Consider the following 24,272-nt stretch of genomic DNA (forward strand, 5'->3'; position numbering starts at 1 on the left):
ATGCAGAGACCAGGCAGTCCATTTTCATACTTAAACTTGATGTTAAGCACTAGAAATGACAACACAGACACTACCCAAAAGCTTCAAAAGAGGACAGAAGACAGCAGAAACTCAATGCTGCGCTGATTCTGTATTTGAATAGCTACAGGATTTTACAGACAGCAGTGCACAGGTAGACTTTTGTTTCAGCTTAAAGCCAAAGTGTGTGTACATATATATATACACAAATATATATATATTTTAAAAAAAACAAAGACATGTGGAACTGTCATTTAGAAAAATATTGAAACTGGAAAGCACACAGAGAAAACTGGTTAACCTTTGTAACTGCACATAGAAACAGCCTTTCTGCTCTCCAAGCGTTAGTATCACCCTGAAGAATCATCTTGCCTAGTGAAAAAGGATCCTGGTAAATCTCTGTATGAGGGAGATACCCATTTCTTTAAAAAAATAAAAAAAACCCGAAAAAAAAAGGCTTGTAGCTGCCATTGGCTATCACAATGAACGGCCAGCCACCACTCTTCTCCATCCCACCTGCTGCACAACAGCGTATTCATGCAGCTCAGCAGCTCTGCCAGCAGAACGTTTTGAATCCCTATCAGAATGGGAGTATTGTCTTGAGGATTTACACCAAGCTACTCTCTTTTTCCACTGAGGCTAACTTGCAGCCATGCGTATAAAGATGGAAAAGCAGTTCCTCTCCGAAGGGGAATTAAAGAATCATACTCCTTAATCTCCCTGTAAAAGAGCTACCAGAGAGTAACTCTTTTTTGACTCCTGCCACAGCAAAACCACCCCCAGACACGTACCTGGAATCAAGTAATACTCCATGTTCTTCACACTAAGAATATTCTACTGCATAAGAACAGAACCCCCATAGAAAGGGTTGTTTGAGAGCTTCTTCCTTATCCTCTCCAGAACAGGAATGTCTGAATGTCTTGAATGGAGCCCCAGCCCCCTGAAACATCCAAGTGGCTTAGGTCTCACAAGAGGGCTCCCATCAGAGTAACCTTTACAGCTTGTGGAGCCTTTCCTGACGCTGGCAATGAAAACCTCCCTGCCAGCCCCAAAGCGAGAACCCTCTCCTGACCCTCACTCAGCACTGGAGTGGAAAAAGCAGAGGAGGAAAGCTGACCAAGACTCAGCACCTTTGTACATTAAATTGTACTTATGTGTGCGTAGATAACTTTATGGGGGTTCACTTGGCTTTGTTATTTCAAAAATCCTGGTCAGCGTCTCGGAACAAGATGAGCTCAATCTGCTGAGTGCAACCCCACAGTGGGTACAGTCGCATTAAGCAGATCACAAAGCCTTTCAGTGTAAACTAGGGCAATAGAATGCATGTACTATTATTCTGTGTCATTTTTGTACCTGTTTAAGCAAGGCGAAGTAGAAACTTATATATGCATACATTCATGTAATCATTAGCTTGAGAAGAGACAAAATATGTCAGTTTTCAGTATAAAGCTGGGATAAAATGGGATTACTAATGCTGCCCTTTTAATGTTGCGTGTTTTTCCACAGGTCTTTCCTTATTTTCTACTTGATTTGTAACTAAAATGCAGCTGGCAATCTCCTTGCATTTGCAGTCACTTAGAAGTCCCATGATTCCATGCCTAAATAAAGAAGCCTATCCAACCACAAGCCTGTCCTTTCAACGAAAGCAGGACAAGGAACCCTACTCCGCCCCACAACCTGAATGCCAGGCACCACGCAGCTCCTCTCCAGGCTCCGGGCAGCCCGCACACCCACGCCACATAAGTCTCAGGAAGATCATTTCCCAGCAGACATTTGCAGACACGTTACTAACGATCCAGCTGCTAATTTAGCATCTGCTCATGTTCTCAGGTTACCAGTGGGTACCTCCCCGCCCCAGCAGGCTGCTCTGAATGGGTAGTACTCACGCACGGCTTTGCCTGTCTAAAATACAGGGATATATTTAGAAACAGCCAGCAACTTCACACGGTAAGGCGGCGGCACACTTCAGATTAAGTAGGTAAATAAAGGCCAGTCAAAAGTAATAAAAAAACCAGACTTTTCAAGACAACGTCTTCTTGATTTAGCTCTGCAAGAAAAACTAGAGGGAGGAAGAAACTTTTTATATTGGAACTTAATATAGGGAAAAAAATATTTCTTCTCCCCCGCCCTTTCTCTAAAAAGCAGTTTGCTGCCGTTTATTTGAAGTAGAGTTTCTTCAATATGAAACCAAAGCATGCAAGACACGCTTCGTATATTTACTGTATGAAGTGAAAAACCTCCTGTTATCACAAGCACATTTTTGTTAGATCTGGATTCAGATATTAAAACATTACTTTAAACTCAGCTGAAAATGAATCTGCCACCAGAAAAGCTCTGCGCTTTCACTTCAGACTAAGTCTGTGTTGTAGATGAAAAGATCCCTACTCTTTGTATGCTCTGCGTCTTCATTTCATGACTAGAACTGAACTTCACGGCTTATATAATAGTCTCATAAAGTTACACAACATTCACTTGTTTTGATTATTAAGTTTTGAGATGAGGTAAAACACCAAAAACACAAACATTCTCAAGTACTAAATCACCGTAACTCTATTCACGGAATACATACATAGATATTGAACCACTTCGTGACAAAGAAATTAATACGATGAAGCAGTAAACGCTACTTAAAAAGATTTTTCACTGTAAAAAAATAAGTGCATTATTACCTCGTCAGTTCTCTCATTTAAACTGAAATACTATTCTAGTAGAATACATTTATTTACGCAAGCTATAATAATGACGGCAAATTATGAATTACAGGCTGATTCAAACACAGAGGCATACTCAGACATAATAAATGAGTCGATGCCAATATTTAGATCTGCAGCCAGAGGACATATGGCTTGTTATCAATTTTATGTAATTTCAAAGGTGCATATCAGAATGCACCCAGGTTGTTTAAGCTTTAGAAGAACTGGAACTAGACTACATGAGAACACATTCTTCCCCTCTTTTTCTGCAGGGCATGAATCCCTGGTTAGACAAGATCTGCATGAAGGCTTGAAAAATGTCAGGAAAGAGGTCAAGAAGCAGCTTAAGAAAAGAGATTCACACAGCAGTGCAATAAGGGACACTGTTTAGTGGACACGGTGGTGATAGGTTGACAGTTGGACTAGATAATCTTTAAGGTCTCTTCCAACATTAATGATTCTGTGATTCTGTACCCTCATCGTGTGCTCTGCGGGGCCCTCCTGGGTTCTGCAGGCTGTGAGACCTCTCAGCCCTAAACCAGCAGGCTGCGAGCCATTTGGGCCACCAAAAGTTCGGCAAGTCACCATCTGAGTGGCAGCCCTGTTACAAGTGGTGGTTTGCAGAAGGGACATGAGGGACCAAGGAGCAGGCAAAAATCAGCCAGAAGACAAGCAGGGACAGGGGGTTCCTTCCAGCTCCTTTAAATCCTGGCCCCTGAGCAGCAATAACTTCATTCTGGCTGTAAATTCAAGGATGCATTTCTACTCTTCCATCAAAATTAAAAACTTGCAAGAGAATTTGCAAGAGAGGCTAGAAAGAATAAACTTCACTATGAAGGGAAAAAAAAGTTTGTTTCAAGTTTTTTCTCCGTTTGTTCTTAAAACCACAAACACCTAAACTCCACCAGCTGCTGAAACCTCCACACACCATTGGCCCTACCCAAGACACTGACCACACAGAAGTCTATGAGTCTTGTCTCATAGACACAAGGCTATGCAGAATTTCAGAAGATTTGGGAGACTGCATTGAATGTCTACGTGGCTGCACTCTACCAGGCAGTAGTAAAAGTGAAGTATGTATCCCTTGGCCCCTGCCTTCCACATGCATTTTGAGGAACACAAGCCACCTCCCAAATTTTGTTTAAACTCATAGTATTGCTCTTCTCTCCGAATAATTGGAACTTCATCAGAGAACACTTAATTTCTCCAAGTACAGCAAATTTTACAATCTATAGCTTGCACAGTCTTTCAGACAGTCATCCTCATAAACCCATCTCGGACTCTGCACTTGTCAGATGAAAATGGTCCAATGGCCAATTCTGGAAGGACCAGAACAGCCACAAAATTCCGTAGACATGCTGACTCCGGAAGCAAAGTTCTCCACCAAAGCACTTCCTTTCAATATTATTCAATACGTATTATCCAGAGTTTAATCTTCTATCTGTAACTCCACGTGAAATAAACACTATTAATTACTCAGAGATAAGCTAAAGTTTTCAAAGAATCCTAGAACAGTTACACACTTGCTTTTAAATGTCCAGGGAGCCTACCAAAGCAGGAAGATCAAAGAATATACTTCCTTCTAAGAGCAGTAAGCCAGCTCAGTGCCAGGCGCTCACTCACTTATGCCATGGCACAAAATCTCAGAGACCAGTTGCACACTGTGCATGAAGCACCTACATGTTCTTATCCTTCCTCAAACCAATACCAACCAGCTACATATATTCTACTCACCAGCAACACACAAAGCAGCCCAGAAGAGAAATCATCCACCTCCCAAACAAGTCCCATGTGAATATCTCCATGGCTGTTTAACTTAATTAGGAAGAACTGAGGCATTTTCGTTATGGTACAAATCACAAGCACTACAGAAGATTCATGAAGTCTTCATTTCATTCAGATCCTCGAGATCCTTGAGTTTTATACAAACATTTATCTGCCTGCTAGATAATAAAATAATACTATTTTTACTCTCAGCTGCATCAATATGGTACAGTTGATCACCATTACACTTACTCATTTTCTTTCCACTACAGAGTTGTGGTACCTTTGGTAAAAGGAAAAGGTAGCACAGAAAACTAAGAAAAGTCTAGACAGTTTTAAGATTTCAACTTTAAATAATGCTTGGTAAAAGCAATTTAATACAGGAAAACCCCTGTTGCTGATTTGAGGTTTTGTCTTAATATAAATAATGCTAATGAAAGATTTATAGATATTTGAATACTGTTGCACACATACAGCCAGGTGCTAAACAGAGCATGTGGGGTTTGTTTGCAGTCTGAGCTTCCACATGTTTTTCAAAGTAACTCTGCCTAGCCCTTCCTGACCAAGCTGGGAAGAGAAATGCAGTCCCCATGCTAGTGACATGTCTGTTCCAATGTACTCTGGATAAAGAAGAACCTAGATCATTCCTCCAAGATTAATCAGAAGGCTGAAGTACGAAAGATAGCCTACAAAAGAAGAGCAATAGAACACATTGCCCCTTCTGAAGAATTTGGGTCACTCTGAGTGGTTTGTCTGCATCAGGGGCTGGCATGCATGGGCTGCCTAACCATGCGGACATGGTGTGCTGCCCAGCGTTCACATTCAGCACCTGAGCTCTGCAGGCAGAGATTATTTACATGAACACAGTTCTCTGTATTTTATATACTGCACAGAGTTGTTTATCCTATAATCATAAAGGTAGGTGGGAATATACATTTGAAAAGATTGACTAAGAACTGTTTGTACATACACTGCTTTTAAAGAAAAGTTCATTTGCACATACACAAAATATCCAGCACTGTTAATTTCTTCCCAGGTAAATCTAAGCTAAACTGTAAAATATAGGCAATTTAAGACTTTTATCAGCTCAATGATACACCAAACTTAAAAACAACAACAACAACAAAAACAGAAATTATTCTCAGGTAGCAAATTAGTAATATAAATAATTGGCAATGCACTGCAAACAGTATTTCTTTCCAAGTAACTCCTTATGAAAATGAATCAGCATGGGGAATTTACGGTGCTTTTCATGGCAAGAAACCCGAGGTATCTGTATAAACAGGTTTTAGACTTCAGGCAGTTTTATATTTGTAAAATACTTTCCCGTAGACTTGGATCCCATTTCTAATAGGAGAAAGTATGGAATTTAACCACTTGAATGTAAAGAGATTTCATTCCAAAATAACTATGGCTAATTTGAGAATACACAATGAGAAACAATAAACAATGATATGGACGAGCAGTCTTCTTAAATACAGTTGGCGCAGCGTCATGACAAGCCGTGGGCTTTTTTTGAAAAATAAAAATAAAAATGAACTACCCGGTCCTGTATAAAGAACAAGAGCAATAACAGAAACAACTGACCTCCATCTTCAACCAATTTGAGCAACGTATCATTAGCATCTAAAAGGTCTTTAGCTGTAAAGTACTAGTGGAAACATGGCACTGAAGTTTTTTATCATGCAAATAAAGAAAAACATCTACAGGTGGAGAACAAACACAAACTACAAACCAGAGCCCTGGTAAAGAGGCATGGGCAGTGAGTACCCACAGCCAACCCCACTGCACAGGAGTGGCCCTGCGCTGGTCCCTCTCCCACATCAGGGGCACAGCAGCAGATGCAGGGACTTCAGCTCTCTGACGTGCCCCGAGACAACAGGCACATGGATGTACCCCCTTTCCTCCCTGCTGAGTGGGTCCTACAAATTCAAGCTACTCCACACCAGCTGACCAAAGCCCCATTATTCAGTATTGCATTAAACCATCAACCAGTGCTGTGGCTGAGCTTGATTTCCTGGCAGGTGCAAGTAAATTCACTCTCTGTGCCCCAACAGAGCCCAACAAACCACAGGCATGGATTGACTCTGCCCAGCCCCTACTACTCTCTTTGTACAAAATTATACTGATTAATATAATGATTATTTTTTTTTAAAGGCCCTGGTTTTATATAAGGTTGGAGCAAAATAATTCTTTTAAAAAATGGAAAGAAAGAAATAATATAGCTTGAGGGTTGGGAGATGGAGGAAGACCTTGCTTCTTGATCCTTTCATCAAGCGCTAAAACCACTGTTTATTTACTGCAAAATAGAACTACCAAAAAAAAGCCACTGATCTGTCATTATTTCTAAAATGCACAATTTGTCTTCTTCAGAAAGAAGAATTCTTCTCTAAAGGTATAATAAATTTTCCTAAGAAGACTAGTTTTTTTTCTTCATACTTGTGAGATTGATTTGTGATAGCTGCAGAATAACTAACTGTATTTGCAGGATGGTATTCTCTTGTTTCTTACAAGTCCAAGCAAGAGCTGGAAGGAGAATATAGTTAACTGTATTAACTGCTTAAAAGTTACAGAGAATAGCAATTTTTCTTTTATCACGAAATAGCTTATATATAATGTATAGTTCCAGGTCTGTGCTTAGAGTGTCTCTTTTTACATAGTTCTGTGCAGGTAGTACAGTCTTCAAAAACTGAATTGGAGGGAGAAAAAAAAGCAACTAAATTTATTACTTAGAAGTGCAGTTTAACTTCTTATCCTCCTAAGTACACAGCAATTTGTAAAATCCACAAATATCTTAATTTAACTTATTGTTCTGTAATTACCCATGCAAAAGGCAAGCCATAGCTATTGTCTTTTTTCATTTCTTTTATATTTTGTGTCTGATGCTGGACTCTATCCATCACATGTAGATGCGTCTTAAAATACAAAACCCAGGTTTGGTAAGAAGGAACTAATGTTACATTAATATACACGCAGGAATAACAGACTTGACATGACGACAGGGTTCTTGAATTTACTAATTTAAGAACAGAATTAAAAATATACTTCAGTCTTAAATTAAAGCTTGGATTTAAGGCTGTATTAAATTGTTGAGTGATGCGCAGGCCAAACCCAACCCAGCCAGCCTTGGGGGTTGCCCAACACATGGCCCATCTCGGGAGGACAGGCAGCTGCCCAGACTGCAGGAAGAGCTTGGTATGGGAAATCAGTCCCAGTCTGCTCCCTCCAGACAAGGAGCCACAGCGTTCAGCAGTCCTAAGGAGCAGCAAAGCGGGAGCGAGAAGAATATGCATCTCAAAAGGCTCACAGTTATGGATGCCAGGCACCAGAGCATTATTTCTGTGTGCTGTGCTGCTCTGCATGCTGTTAGATGACCAAGTGATTCTCCAGTTCGGCACAGGCAGGGAAACAGAGGTAATTAAAGGCAAGCAAAATAAATAATTGCATTGATTACAATGTAGCAACATGATCTGACCTAGCTGTAACTGTATGCAGTGAATTTGTAGAATCAGTCTTGGGAAGACTTGAAGGTGTCACCACACCAGGATTTTAATCACGCCAAAAGCCAATGCTTGGTATCCTTCCCAAGGAGAATGTCTCAATAACTGAGATTTGCCAGCACAGCAGAGTACAGTCGTCAGAAGGCCCTGTGAGCAGTGTGACCAGCCCCAAACAGAGAAACGGCACTGATCCTGAAACATGAGATGTATCCCTTGAGAAACCAGGAGTAAATTCTTTGGTATCTGTGTAGGCTTTGGAAAGCGTAGGCTTGGTACCAAGAGAAGATACTAAAAAAAAAATAAATATATATATACACACACACACTTTAAAAAAAAAAAGCAAAGTCTGGAGTCAGACCAAAATATTCCCTTATCACCATCCAGAACCATTGTCACACTGCTGAGAAATACAACACTGCAGCAGAGAAGATATAAGAACAACACGGGAGAGGAAAGTTTTTTCCTTCAAATTTGGCTGAAACTGTAGATTGATTTTGGAAACTGCCTTTATGGAACTCATAGGAAAAACCAAAGTGGAAAACACACGTCCTGTGTGCAGTAAGAGTAGACTCGCTGCCCTACGTGTATTTGTCCAGATGGTATTTTTGCAGCATATGCAAGACAGTCACTTCAAACAAAAAATAAACATAACAAAAAACTTTCATAAGAAAGAAAGAAAACAAAAGAAGGAAAGGCTTCTTATGGTCAGAGATAAGAACAAAAATTACTGCTTTATTCCAAAATAACTTGGAATACGTAGTATCTTTTTAGAACCTACTAGAGCAAGAAAAAAAAAAGCGTTTTATATCCTCAAATAACTCCACAAAACCTACACGGAAGATAAAAGAATCATTAGTACTTCAAAGGTCTTATTTTCTCTTAGATTAGAAGGGTGCTGCTACAGCTCCCAAGACACCTCAGGTGCAAGCAGAAGAGCATCCCCACAGCGTGGTGCAGGAAGAAAAAAATGTGCTTTTAAAGCTAAAGTCATGTAGACAATATAAAATTGAGCTCTTTGCAACTTTGGAGAAGTCAGCTTTGACTGAGCCTTTCCTACATCTGGTGGCTCTTCCATAGACAGCAAGATGAGGACCTTGGCCCAGCCCTGGAGGACAAGCTCCTCCTTGTGTAACTGTGACACCACCTCCTAACACCAGCTAGCACAATTATCCAGGAGAAGCCCAGTAGTTTCACCCCAAAACAAAAAATTGCCTTTTCAGAGGAAACAAAAGATAATATGCAACCAATATAAAAAGGCTGCATATCATCTTAATATAGATGGTAGCATGTATGCTTTCTAAAACAATGTTTGAAAATTCAGAAAGCACCTCATCAACCAGCAAAGTTACCTATTTTCAAACTCTGTGTAGTTGTGTGGACTTGAAAGAAACATAATTAATTATCACTTGTGGAAAAATAACGGTTCCACTCTGTTGTCTCAACATAACAATGACGTTTCAGTAGCAGTTGATTGGCTCAGCATGCATTTACATTAAAAAGAAAAACCAACACACAGCAATGGAAAACAGGTATGGCAAACAGAGAATGGTGGTGCTTGTTAGTTGTCCTCACTAAAAACAGGAAGGAACACTTATCTGATTAAGTGCTTCTGGACCAGTGCTTGCTGTTAAGCTTCAGAGTATGTCTGTATTTAGAACACACTGATAACACGTATTTAGAACACACTGATAACACAAAATGTAATTTTTGTGCTCAACCTCTGTGCCAGCAGTGCAACTTTGCATCTTATCTGCTTATTTTGTTGGGTAAGGGAAATTTCAACTGTTAGCAACACAAAGCAGAATTGCTCAGTAAGACTGTATTTTCTTCTGACTTTGGCATCATTGCTAGGGCTTGCAAGGGAAACATGGATTTCAACATGACAGCTTCGGGAATACCACAAGGCTCATATTTTTTTTGGCTTTCTACTCAAAGTAAAAGGGACTTTCAGGTGGTCCTGGCAGATTTTGTGTAGCAACAGTTAGTGCAGGATAAACCTTCACTCCTCCCATGTACAGCAGGTCCTTGTATGCGGTTCTCTGTAAGATAGTTCCCAAATGGCCTGGCTGTTGGTTACTTAGGTGAGACTCTCTATCACACCTTACCAAAATGGCTGTGCCATTTTACATATATCACCGTAACACAGAGGAACTCACAGACCAGCCTTCTAACTTAGGTACAACTCAATCACCTTTAATAAAATAGAATTTATCAGTGTGGTATCGCTTTTTGACTCTCATAGAAAGTTTCATACTGCCATCACTGGAGTGATCACAGGAGACTGCTGACTTCCCATGCAATACATTGCAAGGAACACGTGAAACACAGCTGAACACCAAGCTGAGTTTACTGGATCAGCAGTTAGAATTATTATTATTTTTTTTGGTCCAATATAATTTCCCTATCTGAAAACTACAGTGATAACAAAGGTGCATTAAGACCACTTTAAATATCTTTATTTTCCCCCATCCCTGATGACAACTGCACAAACACCCAGTGTCTTATGCAGCTTTTCAGCTCGGGGAATTATGAAACCTAAAAGCTTTCTGGCCAAAGGTTCTAAAAGTGAGCACTGGGTACTGTGTGCAGCAGCTATCCCAGCACTGCCCCGCCACTCAACCTCTGACTCACTCCTTGGCACATCACTGGCATTGTAATGCTGAAACTATGACAACAATACACTATTCCCAGGATCCCTTATTTAATGATAAGCAGCCCAGCTCTTGGGGCAATTGATAGCTCTGGAAATACCCTATACGTTAAGAGGATTAGTATGGGCTGCTACATCCACTATCTGGAAATGCAGCTACTTGTAAAAGTCACAAATTTGGGTGGAAACAGATAGTAAGCCTTTTCCATTCCTGGCTTATAATACAGGAGCCGGCTTAGCCCACTAAGCAAAAATAAATTTCTAAAGACCTTTCAATCTCTTAGAAAAAGCATTGAAGTGTCAAAGCTGTCAATTTTATGGAATTGACAATGGCAAAGCACCACAAAAAGCTGCAGTATACAGAACATTGTCATTGCCAGAAAATCAAGTGTTTGCCGATGGTGAGAGAGTAGCTAAAAGCCAAGCACAGGGGAAGGCTTGTTCAGGCTCTGAATTGGGATTCAGGAGAAGTGAGTTGCTTCCCCAGCTCAGTCACGGGCCTCCTGGCAACTTCGAAGCAAGCCATGTAAGCATGGTCACATATCTGCCTATATAATGTCGACTCTCTAGGTCCATTTATTAGAAGAATGTTCTTAGGAAGCCTTCATAAATGCTTCTAAAACAATTCAAGGCCGTCACAATAGGAGTCTAAATACATACTTAAAGTACAATAGATGTTAAAGATTATGTACATGTATTCAAGAAAAGTCTAATTTCTTTGTTCGATGGCAAAAAAAAGGATTAACTACACACTACGCCACCATATATTTATCAAACTGACTTCCAAATAATTTAAGCAGCTGCTTTTTTTCTTTATGCGTAACATCATCTGAAACTGCACAAATGAGAATGGTCTAAATTGTAATCAAATCCCCTCTCCCAAACTTTATCCACTGCAGCATTTTGGAAAGTCACTGTGATTGGTGCAGCTGGCCCTGATGGGGCAGTAAGTAAAATCTGTCCCACCAAAATGTAGTGCTATCCCTGCTGAGCAAGGAAGTACTTTTATAAAGACAAGAAGTTTGACCACAATGTGAAGTTACAGAAGCAAAAGCTGCAGAAAAATGAAGTTGAAATTACAGGAAAAAAAGACACGAAGAACAAATGAGACAGTGGGTAGGATGGAACTGAACCTTTCCTGCAACAGTGGGAGCAGTGGCATAAAAGAGCAAGATGAAAAAATACGGAGGATATCCATAGGAAAGAAAATAATGAGACAGCTAGGAGACCGGGATAGTGAAAACAAATCTTGAATATTCTGGACAACCCAGAAATGACAGTAAGAAGTAGACTTCTAGAAGACAGGGAAAAACAAAATGAAGGAGAAATGGGAAACCAAAATTCAGAAAGAACAGCTGTTGGGATTGAACTGCACTGCATTTATCTCACCCTTTTGCTTATTCTTATAATTAGCTCACTTATCTTCAGCAATCCTGAGATATTAGTCACGACTGAAAATACATGTGTTTTGCAGGTCAATAGTCATGTTCTTACAGAGGTACAGAAAAAAAAAACAGTAAAACCCACCCTATTTCAGTTTACGAAACAGCAAGCACAATTCTTCTGTTATTCTTACATGATTTTTTTTTTTTTTAATATGATCTATCCCCACTGACACAAGAAGTAATTTGAATCCCAATTACTTGTGAGACAAGCACAGGGCTAACACTGGTAGCAGTACCAACAACATGGAGCGTACTTGTAAGAACGCCACCTGAATCCTGTGAGAGAAGTGTATGGACAAACCAGAACACAAGATGAAGGATAACAGCAGAAGTACAGGTGGTAGTCTTTCAGCTGGCCAATGAAGGAACTGCCAACACAAGAACCCTACTTTTTTTTTTTTTTTTTTTTTACCACGCTACCTACCATGACACGCAGTCATCGTGCTTTGCCATCCAGCATTCTGCATATTACACGAATGTCTCTCATAATACTGACTTGAAAAATGGGAAATTTTCAAGATTAATTACATGGTTGTTTCCATATGCCTTAAATTTTGTAACATCTAAAGGTGAGAAATGGCACAGCGTAAGTTATTTTGACATTTACATAGACACTATGAAGACAGTAGTTCTCTCCAGACTTTTCCATACAATGATCACAAGTAATATGCTAAACACTGATCTTTTTTTCTTCTCAATTTATTTATTTTTTTTTAAACTGGACATACAATTTCACAAAGCAACTTGCTTAAGGCACAGAATAAAAGGAGAAGGTTTCAGCAAGTTCAGATGTGTGACTTATGCTTTACCCAGGGCTTTGCTTTTCCGAGTTCAGCATGTAAACGTCACCGCTGTTTCGCAGCCTTTATCTGACTTACATGGTCACATCAGTCCAGTAGATAAATCACTCCAAAGGAGGTGTGCTAGCATGTGCCTCTATCTGTGACAAGAACCTGTGAGGCAGGGAAGGAGTCTGCAGTACAAGAAATAAAGGTCCTACTCTAAGAAAGCACACGTACAACTTGTTTAATGTAGACACTTCTCCCTCTATTCTGCAGGTTGCAGAGGAAGCCTCTGTGCTCAGCATTGCGGCCCGTACACCGTAGGCTCCAGTGGGAGATGACACTGCTTGCACTCGCAGGGGATAAAGCTCTGCCCTTTGCAAGTGCTGATCCTGCACGTCCCCATTTTAGGCTTGAGTTCTCTATGCCACTTATGACCAACGTATGCCAGTTTTGCCATGTTACAGTCAGTAAAGTCACCAGTTGGACGTTCAGGAGATCCAGAGGCCTCTCTCTGCTCTCCCTACCAAAATAAGCGCAGCTGCATGCACCAGGGCAGTAAGTTTTCAACAAGTGTTTTTCCCTCTTCCAATCATGCTCCCATTGCATGACAATAGGAAAAAAAAAAACAAAAAAAAACCATGTTCACCTATTAGTATTCAGTGTCTTAAATTCACCTTCATTACCTAAAATAAATGTTAATTAAGTAAGGCATGATGGACTTGATAAAGCTTTACATAACTCATCTCTATCCATTATTATTAATGATTCTTTAGACTGATGTCAGCAATTACTCTTGAAACAGAGCAACAGAAAAACCTTGCAGCAACAACACAGACAGCATCTTTTCCTTTGCCATTTAAAGCAAAACCAAAAAACAAAAACACAACAGCATCCTACTTTTAGAAGTGCAATTCCCAGCAGCTGTGCCACAAACGCATGCAGCCAATTTACCAGTGAGAGCACAAAGCAGAGCGGCTGGGCTCCACTGAATGATACATTAAATCAGTTCACTGTTTAACAAGAGAAACTCTTAACATTACTGTTAATGATTTACATAGAGACAAAACTGCTCTGCCTAAATTTTGTTAAAAATTATAAAGCTGGGGTCATTTTAACCTCTTGCCTTCAGAACTGCCAGCTAATTCAATCAACAAGCTGAGAACGTATAGCACAGTTCTTCTGCTACAAAAGGAACACATTTCTGCCACAGTCATCTAGAAATCTGCATTCCCAGACAAGTTCCACAGATGCTGCTGACATCTGGATCCCTATGGGAAGCGACAAGGACAGACGAAGCTGTCTTCTTGCCATGTTTTCCTGGTTCTGGCCAATTTCCTCACGGACAAATAAGACTTAATTAGGGAGTTCACAGCCATCAATTTCCAATACTGATGTTGGAAATTCAGAGAATTATGTACTGCTCTGTGAAATCCACACCTGACAGCATGGGCACATTCAAGCTGAGATTCTACAGCTTCCAAAGAAAAGCAGGAGTACTTCAGCACTTAAATGAACTCGGTTAGGGCAGACAGTGTGCGAGTACGCAACAGCTTTGCCACCAGCATACTGGTGTACAATATCACTAGTGCAGTGTAACTTTAGGATCGATTCTACTCCTCGGGCTATGCTGGGAGTTCTCCAACTGAAGTTAACACACTTACGGCAACTTCTGGCCATCTACGTGGTATCTGTCTGCTCGTGAAACCAGCTCCATGCTCATAGAGATGAAACTGGCTGTTGGAGAGTTTTATTCAATATACTGCTGTGCCCCGAGACGCACAAACAAGCAGCTTTCTCATTCCAAATTCTAATGAAACTCCGGATACCCAGCAAACAGGACAAAATTTTGATCAGCATTACATAGAGAGGAGTGCTTCTTACTCTTCAAAGCACACACAGAGAAAGCCAGCAGCCTTGCTTCCCAAGTCCAAGAAACATTACACACAGTTCTATTACTGCAGCATCTTGGCATCTTCTCTTCACCCACTGCCCCCTGTTCTAATTTTGAGTCACGCACTACAAGACTTCCCATCAAATAAAGAAACGATAGAAATTTAAAAAAAAAAAAAAGCAATGTTAGCGGTCAAGCACATACTTTATCATTGCTTTTTATTTAAGTGAATTTATGACATCAATACTGGAACTTGAAACGAAAATTAAACAAAGCTTCAAACCAACAGCAGTCCTCCTCAGTGCAAGCGGGCAGTGTGAAGCAGAGCAGTAAACTGCACCGAGCGTTCAGCACAGCCTTAAACTTGCCTTGCTCCTTCTCCGACCAAAGCGATCTCACCTCGCTGCCGCTTCCTTAGCGGTCGAACCCCCTGACCCGCCCGCCCACAACCCCTCGCCCCCTCGCGCCTGCCACTCGGGCCGCCCGCTCGGCCCAGCGGCCCTGAGCCCGCACCCCGGCCTCACTCCCGCGCACCGTGCCCGGGCCGGGCGGCACGGTGGAGCCCCGGCACCTGCCGGCAGTGAGCGCGGGGGCTCGGGGGTGGCTTACCCGCTGGGCGGCTTGCCGGCCGTGGGGCGGACGAGGGTCTCCATGGGCGTTCTGAAGGGTCCCGGCGCGAGCAGAAGCGAAGGTCGAAGAGGAGAGTGGAAGAGAGGGCAGCGAGTGAGCAGCTGCTCCCCAAGCCCGCACGCTTTCCCCCGGCCCGGCCGCGCTCCCGCAGCCGCTGGCGGGGCGGGGAAAGGGCAAAGTTACCGCTCCCCGCTCCGCGGCGGGCGGCACTCACGGCCGGGGGCGGGAGCCCGGCGGGAGGGAGGGAGGAAGGAAGGGAGAGCGGCGGCCGCCCCTAGGGCCGGCACGGACGCACCGCGCGAGCTGTGACTGCTCGGCCGGGCCCTCCTACCTGCGGGCGCTCGGGGAGGGAGCAGCGGGTGGCTCCGCAGCTGCCCGCTCCCCTGTCACCGGCTCGCGCGGGGGCGGGAGGGCAACGCGGAGCCGTTTCCATGTGAGCGCCCGGGACAAACACAAACACGGCCGCCCCCGCCGCCCACGCACCGGGCGGGCACCGGCGCGGGGGATGGAGGCTGCCCAGGACGGAGGGTTCTGCGGGGTGTCCCGGGGGCAGCGCCCCGTCCCCTCAGCCCACGGCGCTGGGCGAGGCTGTCACCCTGCTGCCTGAAGGGCCGGCTGCACCTTGAAGCCTCCGCCTGCCGTGTCAGAAGCACTGCACGTCCCCCAGCAGAGCAACTGTTATCCTTGTGCGTGAAAGGAAAGCTAGCTGGGGGCTTATGTTACCGGAAGATGTGCTCGCTCTCCGACGTGCCTCATGTTGGGCACCCTGGCCCCTCGCAGGCTTTTCAGGAGTTCCTCTGCTCCTCTCCAAGCCTCTCTGTTCGCTTCACCTCGCATTCCGGGTCGTGGTAGCACAAGGGCCAGGCCACTGCCAAGGCAGGGAGTGGGAGGGCTGAGTACAGAATGGGGTGAAACCCCATCACAGTTCTGAGGGAACGGGTGCTGCCCTCTCCCTTTGGCAGCATGACGATTCTCCTCAGCTCCTGGCCTATCAATCACCAGAAGTTAAGAGCACTGCTTTCTATTTCCTCCTCCCCATCCCTGTCATACAGAGAGGGCTTGAACATGAGGGAGGCAGTTGGCCATCCTGCCATAGGATGAAAATCCTGCAGAAGCAAAGCACTACGGATCTCTGATTTTCCTGTTAAGGTGGGTCAAAGTTCATTGAGTCACCACAACTCGGTAATTGTCTCTGGTCATCTGAGCCACTTGTCATGGTAATGACATGTTTATAACTTGTGCCCCTATGAAAACAAACAGGCAGGCTTGCCTATGTTATTTTGCAAGGGAATTGGTCTCTCAGATGCAGTCTCCCTGCTGCCACTTACCAGAGCTCCAGAAATGAATGGTGATCCCATAGAAGCTGTGGGTGCCCTATCCCTGGAGGTGCTCATGGCCAGGTTGGATGGAACCCAGAGCAGCCTGATCTAGTAGGCAGCCCTGCCCGTGGCAGGGAGTGGGGACTGGGTGGACTCTGAGGTCCCTTCCAACTCAAACCATTCTGTGATTCTATGATTCTATTAAACCACAGGATCTCAATTTCATAGCACTGTTTATCATGCATTTAGTACATTTTTAATCTCCCCTTTTCACTCCTAAATCTAAATGATCACCTTCTTACTCTGGAACACATGCTAAAGCTGCACAAACACGAAACCGCTACCAAACCCCAAAGATTTTCCCACCTCAACAGCAAACTGCACTACTCTGCTCCAGGAGCCTGCAAGAACTTCCCGCATCCCACTGTGCTGTGCTACACCTGAAGGACGGTGTGCTCACCCTGCACCCACCCTCTCTTCCCTCCCCGACTTTCACACCCACCCACATGTCCAGTGACATCCTTGTGGCTGTCCTGCAGAGCAGCACTCTCACTGTCTTCCCCACTGCCTGCAGTCCTGTTGCTGTTCTGGTTTCTCTCACCCTTTCCCCTTAGCTTCACAGTTTCACATTAGTTTCTTCTCTAGCACCTTTGCCTAAATGTTTTCTGTTTGATAGCATTTTCTCTTCAAAGCCCTATAAAACAACATTCTTGGAGTATATAAAGGTTGCCACAACCCAGGAGTGATCAGCAAAGTAGTATTTGCTTATTATGTTTGCTTTATTTTATACAGCACAACAAAAGAGTGTCATCAATCCCTGAAATCACCATCTCAACGCTGCTCTGGAGTGCCAGGAGCAGTAACACAGACTGCCCACATTCAAAACCCTTCAGTCCCATTGCTGATGGAAGAGCCAAGGGGGATTTGTGGAGCATACACTGTGATGCAATGTAAGAGCTCGCCTTTGGTGTACAGGCTCCTTGGCACCCAGCCCAGCCCTCAGAAAAGGGCAAAGGCTGTGCTTCTGGTATGCATTGTCATCCCACCATAAGGGTGCTCTACTCAGATTTTAGGCATGGGGCTTCGGTGCTGAGAGGGGCTGTAGGAGAGCTTGCAAATCCCATTAAATATCAGTAAGATTGAACATATTTACATCCCCTCTCCCCCCCCCCCCCCCAAAAAAAAAAAAGAAAGAAAAGGAGGGGGGAATTTTAACTCTTTCCTGCCTTTATGAGAGAATTGTCTTCATGAGTAGGATATTGTGCTTGGCTCTGTCAGTAACAACATAGCAAATCTCAGGTAAGTTTCAAGGAATTTTGGAACAGATTTTATTTTCTTCTGTGGTTTTAGAATCATAGTGTAGCAAGTCTGTGATGTCATTTGACAACCCCAAAGAAGATAGAAAGAACCAAAAAAAGGTACTAATCGTGTGAATGATGAAGAAGCCATCTGAAAGAGCACATGGATATGGATACTGATGTTATATTAAATATTATGGAGCTACAGCTGAGATAATTTATATTTCTTTTGAGTTATTGGGTAATAACCACAAAGAGATTGAGCACCATCATACACAGTGGAAGTATTATGGAAAGAGTGTGTCCTTTTGCTTTAGAGAGTATTTCAGAGCCTGCAGACAGAGCGTGGGATGTGATACACACTGGAGGAGAAAACAGTTTAAAACTGTGATGTTAATAGAGCAGAAGGAATTTCTGTGAACTCAGCCATCAGGAAATTAAAAGCGGGTTATATTAAATGTGGCTAAAAGTGGACACGTCAGACATTGGCATAACTCAGACTGAACCTGGTATGTCTCTACAGTGCGCTGACACAGTCTTGAATCTATGAGTGGTTCTCTCTTTGGGGATTTTATTTTAAAAGTTGGATATTGATTACATGTTTATTCATCTAATGTTCTTTTTTCTTCAATAATTTTATGGTTTGTTTCTTTTCCCCAACATTTCATTCTATATATTTTGGACAAGTATCTTCTGTTTTCTGCCATACCTGTTAGGGGAACATTTTTAGGATTTGAAACCCCAGCTCTAGTCTGCAGGTAAACTAGCCTTAATGAAAGGATGTTTACCTGCACAGAATACTGGCCTCGGCGAGTGGCTCAGACATCATGTTCTTGGGATCAGCTGTGGTCAGAGCCTTCTTAGGAAAGATGCTAATGTAAGATGCTTCCCAAAATCAAGGAGTTGCATCACTCATACTCATCTGAGAATAGTGTAGGGGAAGACAATACAATTACCCAGAGAAAATATTAAATTATTCTTTATGAGCGTATCATATTACATGATTAAAAAAACATTTGGGCCATCTTTACCAGCTTGTGAACCAAAACTGCTTTAGCTTCTTGATGTAAATGTATATTCCTTGTACTGAGGTGGGTAATCCTGCTTATCATGCTGGTCAGTGTGACCCAGCTACAGCCATTCCTTGCAGCAACGATTTTGTTCTTTATTTAATGAGCTAAGGAGAGACTGAAATTGTCAGAGTAGCATTTCAGAAAAGACTCACAGCCTCCCAAATACCAGTGCCACTAACACTCCCTCCAACATCACTACTTTCTGTAATGAAAAGATGCTGTGCTATGCTTAGAAACATCCTCTCCATTTTCTTGGAAGAGAAGTAGAGCTTTTGGACCACCCTGCCCAGTAGGACTAGCAGAAGGGGAAATTCAGTTAGCCTTCTGTGTAAACAGCCTTCCATGGATCTGAAAACAGATTGTTTAGAAGCAAAATCAGAGCATGGCACTTTACTTTGGCATGACACTTTTCCAGTCACTGTAGTATAGTCAGGCCACACTTTAGTACAGCAGGGTAGGACTGACAAGAAGACAGCAGAAAGGACGTTCCGTGTATTGTCCCATGCAATAACAAAGATTAGAGAGAGCTCTCACTGTATAAGCTATTGACATGGCAGGTTCCCTATTTCCCTTATGCAGCACAGTGCACATACAACAACACATGGCTCCACCATTTAAACCTTCCTGTGCCACTCCCACGTACAATAGCCTAGCTTCCTTTGAGCAACAACTGCTTGCACTGTAAATAGTGGCAGTGAGGAATGCCTTCTTTGAAACACTGACGTAGCCAAGACTTGTGCTTCTAAACTTGAAATAAATCACTCCCTGCAGTGACCAAATGTCTTTAGAAAACAATTCTGAAGTGACTTATGCCTGCACTGAATATTCAATACCAGAGTTTCTATTTCAAGAAGGCTATTTCTGTTTTCATATATATAATTTAACCAAGCTATAATCAGAAGAATTATATCCACTCACAGTCCTCTCTATAAATATTAAACACTGTATGAGGATAATCTTTATCAGCAACGTCTACAACTATCTTTTACCTTACAGACTGGGTTAAAATTTCTAACACTTTTAAATAGATGTTTCACTGCAGTCTTTCACTGAAATTTAGAAAATTTTTATCTTTAGTAGGTAGTGGTATCTCAAGGTTCCGTTCAGAAACTTCAGGATGGATAAAAAAACAACAGGGATCTGGTAGAGTTTCATGATTACTATGTAATTCTCATTTTACACTTGCATCACCTGGTGCACCTTTCATTTAAGATACTTAATCCTGACTGATAAAATGAAAACAGGATTTGGTTCTGTATTTAAATCAAAGCTCATATGCTGCAGATAGAGACATATATGTATGAACTTATGCAAAAATAGAAAAGTAGCAGGCTTTGTCTGCTGGTATTTTTATTTTTACTTGTGTTTGCCTTAGGTGAATAACATCTTAAAGTACGCAAAGATTTAGACAAGTGAAAGTTCACCAGTATTATGTTGAACTTACATTTGATTCTTTAGAAAAACACGACCCTTTGACATATTATCTCTAGAATTCTCCATAGACTGAACATATACTTGATAGATGCATGCTGTTAAATGTGGGGGCTACATGTGCCCCCAAAGGCCTAAATCACTGAATTATAGTAATATAAAAATCAGACCTCTAAAGGATAGAGCTTTAATGGATGCTGTTGTCAGGAAAGCATCTGAAGAAGGCTGGTCAATTCTGAAGACTGACATACATAAGACCTTACATGCATTTCATACCAAGGTTAAAAATGTGAGGAAGTAAACAACAAAAAACTTACCTTGAGGAATTCTCACTGGGCATATTTGCATTGTCATCATGTACAATACATTTTTTTCTAGCCACTACCAAGTCATGGCACATTCTTTGGTACAGAGGCTGGCTTCCCTACCACCCTCCTTTCTGAGGCCAGCAAAGCTTTCTTAACTCTCCTTTCATACATTTCAGAGGCTCATTTCATTTCATCTCATCACTTTTTTCTTTTCTTGATAACATACCTTGAGACCAATCCCTCTGCTTATCTTTATTGCCAGAAGATACAGATTAGCTGGGTATGGCAGAAGAAGAACAGAGGTCTTCCAAAGATGTCCAATTGTACAGATCCAGGAGAAGTTGGGCTGAGGTGATGTATACAGTTGGATCACCACAGTGTCACTGGACAGCTGTGGACACAAGAAAAGATAATGCTTTACTCTTTAGAAAGGGTTGTGGTCACCTTCCTCACCCTGCTCCTAAAAGCAACATATAATTAGAAACAAGAACAATCTTTAAATAAACAAGGAGGAGATTGGATAAACCAGTTAGCAAAGAAGGGTTGATGAAATATGAACTATCAGGTGAAGATCACTGGTCTGATCCATAGCCTCCTGACACTAGCAAGGTTTTCTACTGGCTCTGGTTTTTTTTCACTTCACTTGTAAACATGGCAGTAATGACTGTGAATTTTACACAGCCTTTATTCTCATGTCCTCCTCTCTTCCTTTTGAATGTGAAGTTAATCATATCTTAATCATACCTCTAGGCACTTGTATTGGTGCACCCAGGAACAGTCTGTAACTTCATCAACTTGTAGAGGAACCTATCTTTCACTTGCCCCTGAAGGCCAACATGAACGGAAGTCTTCAGTGTGCCTTAAACAACCTGTACCTTACATTAGGTGGTTAATGAACCTTTGGAGACTTTTTGTTTCTCTGTCTCCTCTTAGTTTGAAACTCAGTGTAGGGGAGAAGTGTAAGTTACGACACGGTTAAACTGAAACAACACTCCCTTTCTTTAGGTGAGTCATCTGCAGTTATCCAGAAAATGTGCGGCATGAAAATTACCTCCGGTTTGGAGGTATTAAGAATACAAAGTAACTGCTTAGAGTTGCTTCGGAAAAATAAATATGGAAAACTTCTAATTTATAAATAAATAAAACTAATTTCCTACCATTCATGGTAACTGACTGGAACAACCAGATTACAGAGCCTCTCGCGCATTTGCAACCAGATGTGTGAGTAGGGCGTCACGCTGCTGCACTGCTTGCAGGACAGCCCAGAAAGCAAACGGTGATGCAAGGAGCTGAACTTCATTTCTCGTCTGCCCTGTGGCAAGAGCATTGCCCAGAGAAGTCTGGCACTGCACTCAGTGCCCAGCCTACTGGCACAGCTCTGCCTTCTAGAAGAACAGGCAGCAAGCCAAACCCCTCCTGTTCTCCACCTTCTCCCTCTACAGAGAGGGACAACAAGAGTGGAAAACAAGAGTCTTGCACACAGTGCAAGAGCTTTCCACACAGTGCACATATGACAGAAGTAAACTCACTCTTTTTAGTAAATAGACATGTATCCATAGAGACTTAAAAGAATACATTGGTTTAATTCTTATACTGATTCATAACCTGAACAATTATTAAAGAAACCCACTAATTTATATACAACCTTTTTCTTTCAACAGAAGATGACAAACAAACTTATAAATCCTCTTAAAATGCATTAGATTAGTGCCTGTCATAATGATGGGGATGCTTTCACAGCACTGGTTGGTGTTTAAAAATCTAGTTGTCACAAATTTGACTTCAGTAAGCACAAACGAACCAAAAGGGGCACGTAGCTCTTCGCAGACTTTTACTCAAACTGTATTTTGAAAACAGCCCACAGCTTCCTTGAAACGTGATGAAAAACAAGAGCAACATTCTGACTGTTCAGATATTCTTTCCTTATGACACATCATACAGTCCCAGTATTTATGAAGTGAAGGCCTGCTCAAGAAAGACACCTTATGTGTGCACACGCAGTAAACCACTGTGGGCTCTGCAGCAACCTTCGTGGCCTGAGGCATGGCTTCTATGGAGGTTTCCTAGCAAAAAATAGAGGTTATCCAAACTGAAGGTTTTCATGCACTCCCACACAGCTGCTGCAGCTCAGCTGTTCTGAAACCCTTCTCTGACAGGTTGCCCAATCTCAGTTGAATTGTTACCAACTCCCAGGCTACCTAGTGAAGCAACTGGTCAGCCTCCAGTGCCTGCAGGGGAATAGCTTTCTCATGCTGAGATGTTTAGGTATCAGAGTGTAGGGAAATAGCTGGACAACGTGTGCAACTTAAGGCGTGGTGTTTTTAACCATTTGAAAAAGAATGACATTTGCAAAGGTGTCACTGCAAGTTAAGTTTCAACAGTTTCAAATTTAAATATTTTCTAGTTTTTTCAGTTTAGCAAGTTATATGTGGTTCATTTATACAACTATTCAGTTTCCAAACTGTTATCTAATACTGATATTATCTATTACATATATTGTCTAATACAGATGCTGTAAATTACATTTCTTACGTTACTGCTTTATGAATACTTCATTCCTTATCAATGAATAAAGACTAAAAATGGCTATATATTTATAAATGGATGCAACACAGACTGTAAAGTACATATCTTTATGAATATACATATATATGATTTTCTGATTCTAGAATTTTATTTTTTCCTTTTATCCTCCTCTTTTTTTTCTTCATACTGCCTCACTTGAAAACTCCAAATGCCTGTGGCTTCTTGAGTACAACAGCATCTTTGGGTATGTATATTAGTGCACCCTTGCTCATTTGCATCTTTGCTCATTGCATTTATTGCATTATCTTGCATTTATTGTTGGTAAACTGAGGATTCGTAAGTGAACTCTGAGATTCAGAACTCTTATTCCTAAACAAGGGTTTCTCAAGAGAAAGAGAATAGGGTCCAACAGTTGAGCCAAGAAATTAGATAAGAACTTGCCCTTTGTTTGAATTGGAAGCACAAAATGCAATTGGGTTTTGCAGTGCTCTGGTAAGCAAGAGTACAAGGACATCATGAAAGCAAAGCAAGAACAATCCTCAATCCCGCTGAAGGACTGAATTTTGGACTTAGCTCAAAAATCAAATAATTCCCCTACATACCTTGAACTCTGAGAGGAGAGAGAACAACAGAGAAGCTCTCTTTTGACATTTATAGAGGCAAGGGGGAGCTGAACAGAGAGCAGCAATAGATGTGACATAAATATATTTTTTTGGTTCTTTATGTTACTGTGCTTGAGAGGCACTGTGGAGAAATGGAGTTGCAAAGTTTAAAGCTATAATAATAGTATTTATAGTTTCATAATTTGTTTGTAGCTTTGTGAAATGTATCTGGGGAAATTAGTGTCCCAGTCAAAGGCAATGACTAGCCTCTGGCAGCGAGTGCAAGGTTAGCACTGAGCAGGGAAGTCGCGAGTTTTTGTGCTACAGACTGTACAAAAA

The 24,272-nt window shown here is 41.9% G+C and overlaps 1 protein-coding gene and 1 long non-coding RNA gene across 8 annotated transcripts in view; one reads left to right on the forward strand and one right to left on the reverse strand.

The window, feature by feature from the left end:
• COBL (cordon-bleu WH2 repeat protein) overlaps nucleotides 1–15,762 on the reverse strand; it is a 153,005-nt gene extending 137,243 nt beyond the window's left edge. For 3 of the 7 annotated variants that reach the window (XM_021385622.1, XM_021385625.1, XM_021385627.1), the window contains exon 1: nucleotides 15,356–15,760. In XM_021385622.1, the coding sequence (XP_021241297.1) occupies nucleotides 15,356–15,399 (44 nt within the window). In that variant the 5' untranslated portion in view covers nucleotides 15,400–15,760. Of the gene's footprint in view, nucleotides 1–15,355 lie in introns of all 7 variants that reach the window. The other 4 variants (XM_021385621.1, XM_021385620.1, XM_021385623.1 and 1 more) reach the window with 3 other exon arrangements.
• LOC110393119 lies at nucleotides 15,799–19,917 on the forward strand. The gene is made up of 4 exons (XR_002434801.1): nucleotides 15,799–16,062; nucleotides 16,429–16,525; nucleotides 17,488–17,645; nucleotides 18,046–19,917. It is a non-coding gene; the product is annotated as an uncharacterized LOC110393119 (long non-coding RNA).

The sequence above is a fragment of the Numida meleagris genome, chromosome 2 (assembly GCF_002078875.1).
Source record: "Numida meleagris isolate 19003 breed g44 Domestic line chromosome 2, NumMel1.0, whole genome shotgun sequence".
Lineage (NCBI taxonomy): Eukaryota > Metazoa > Chordata > Aves > Galliformes > Numididae > Numida > Numida meleagris.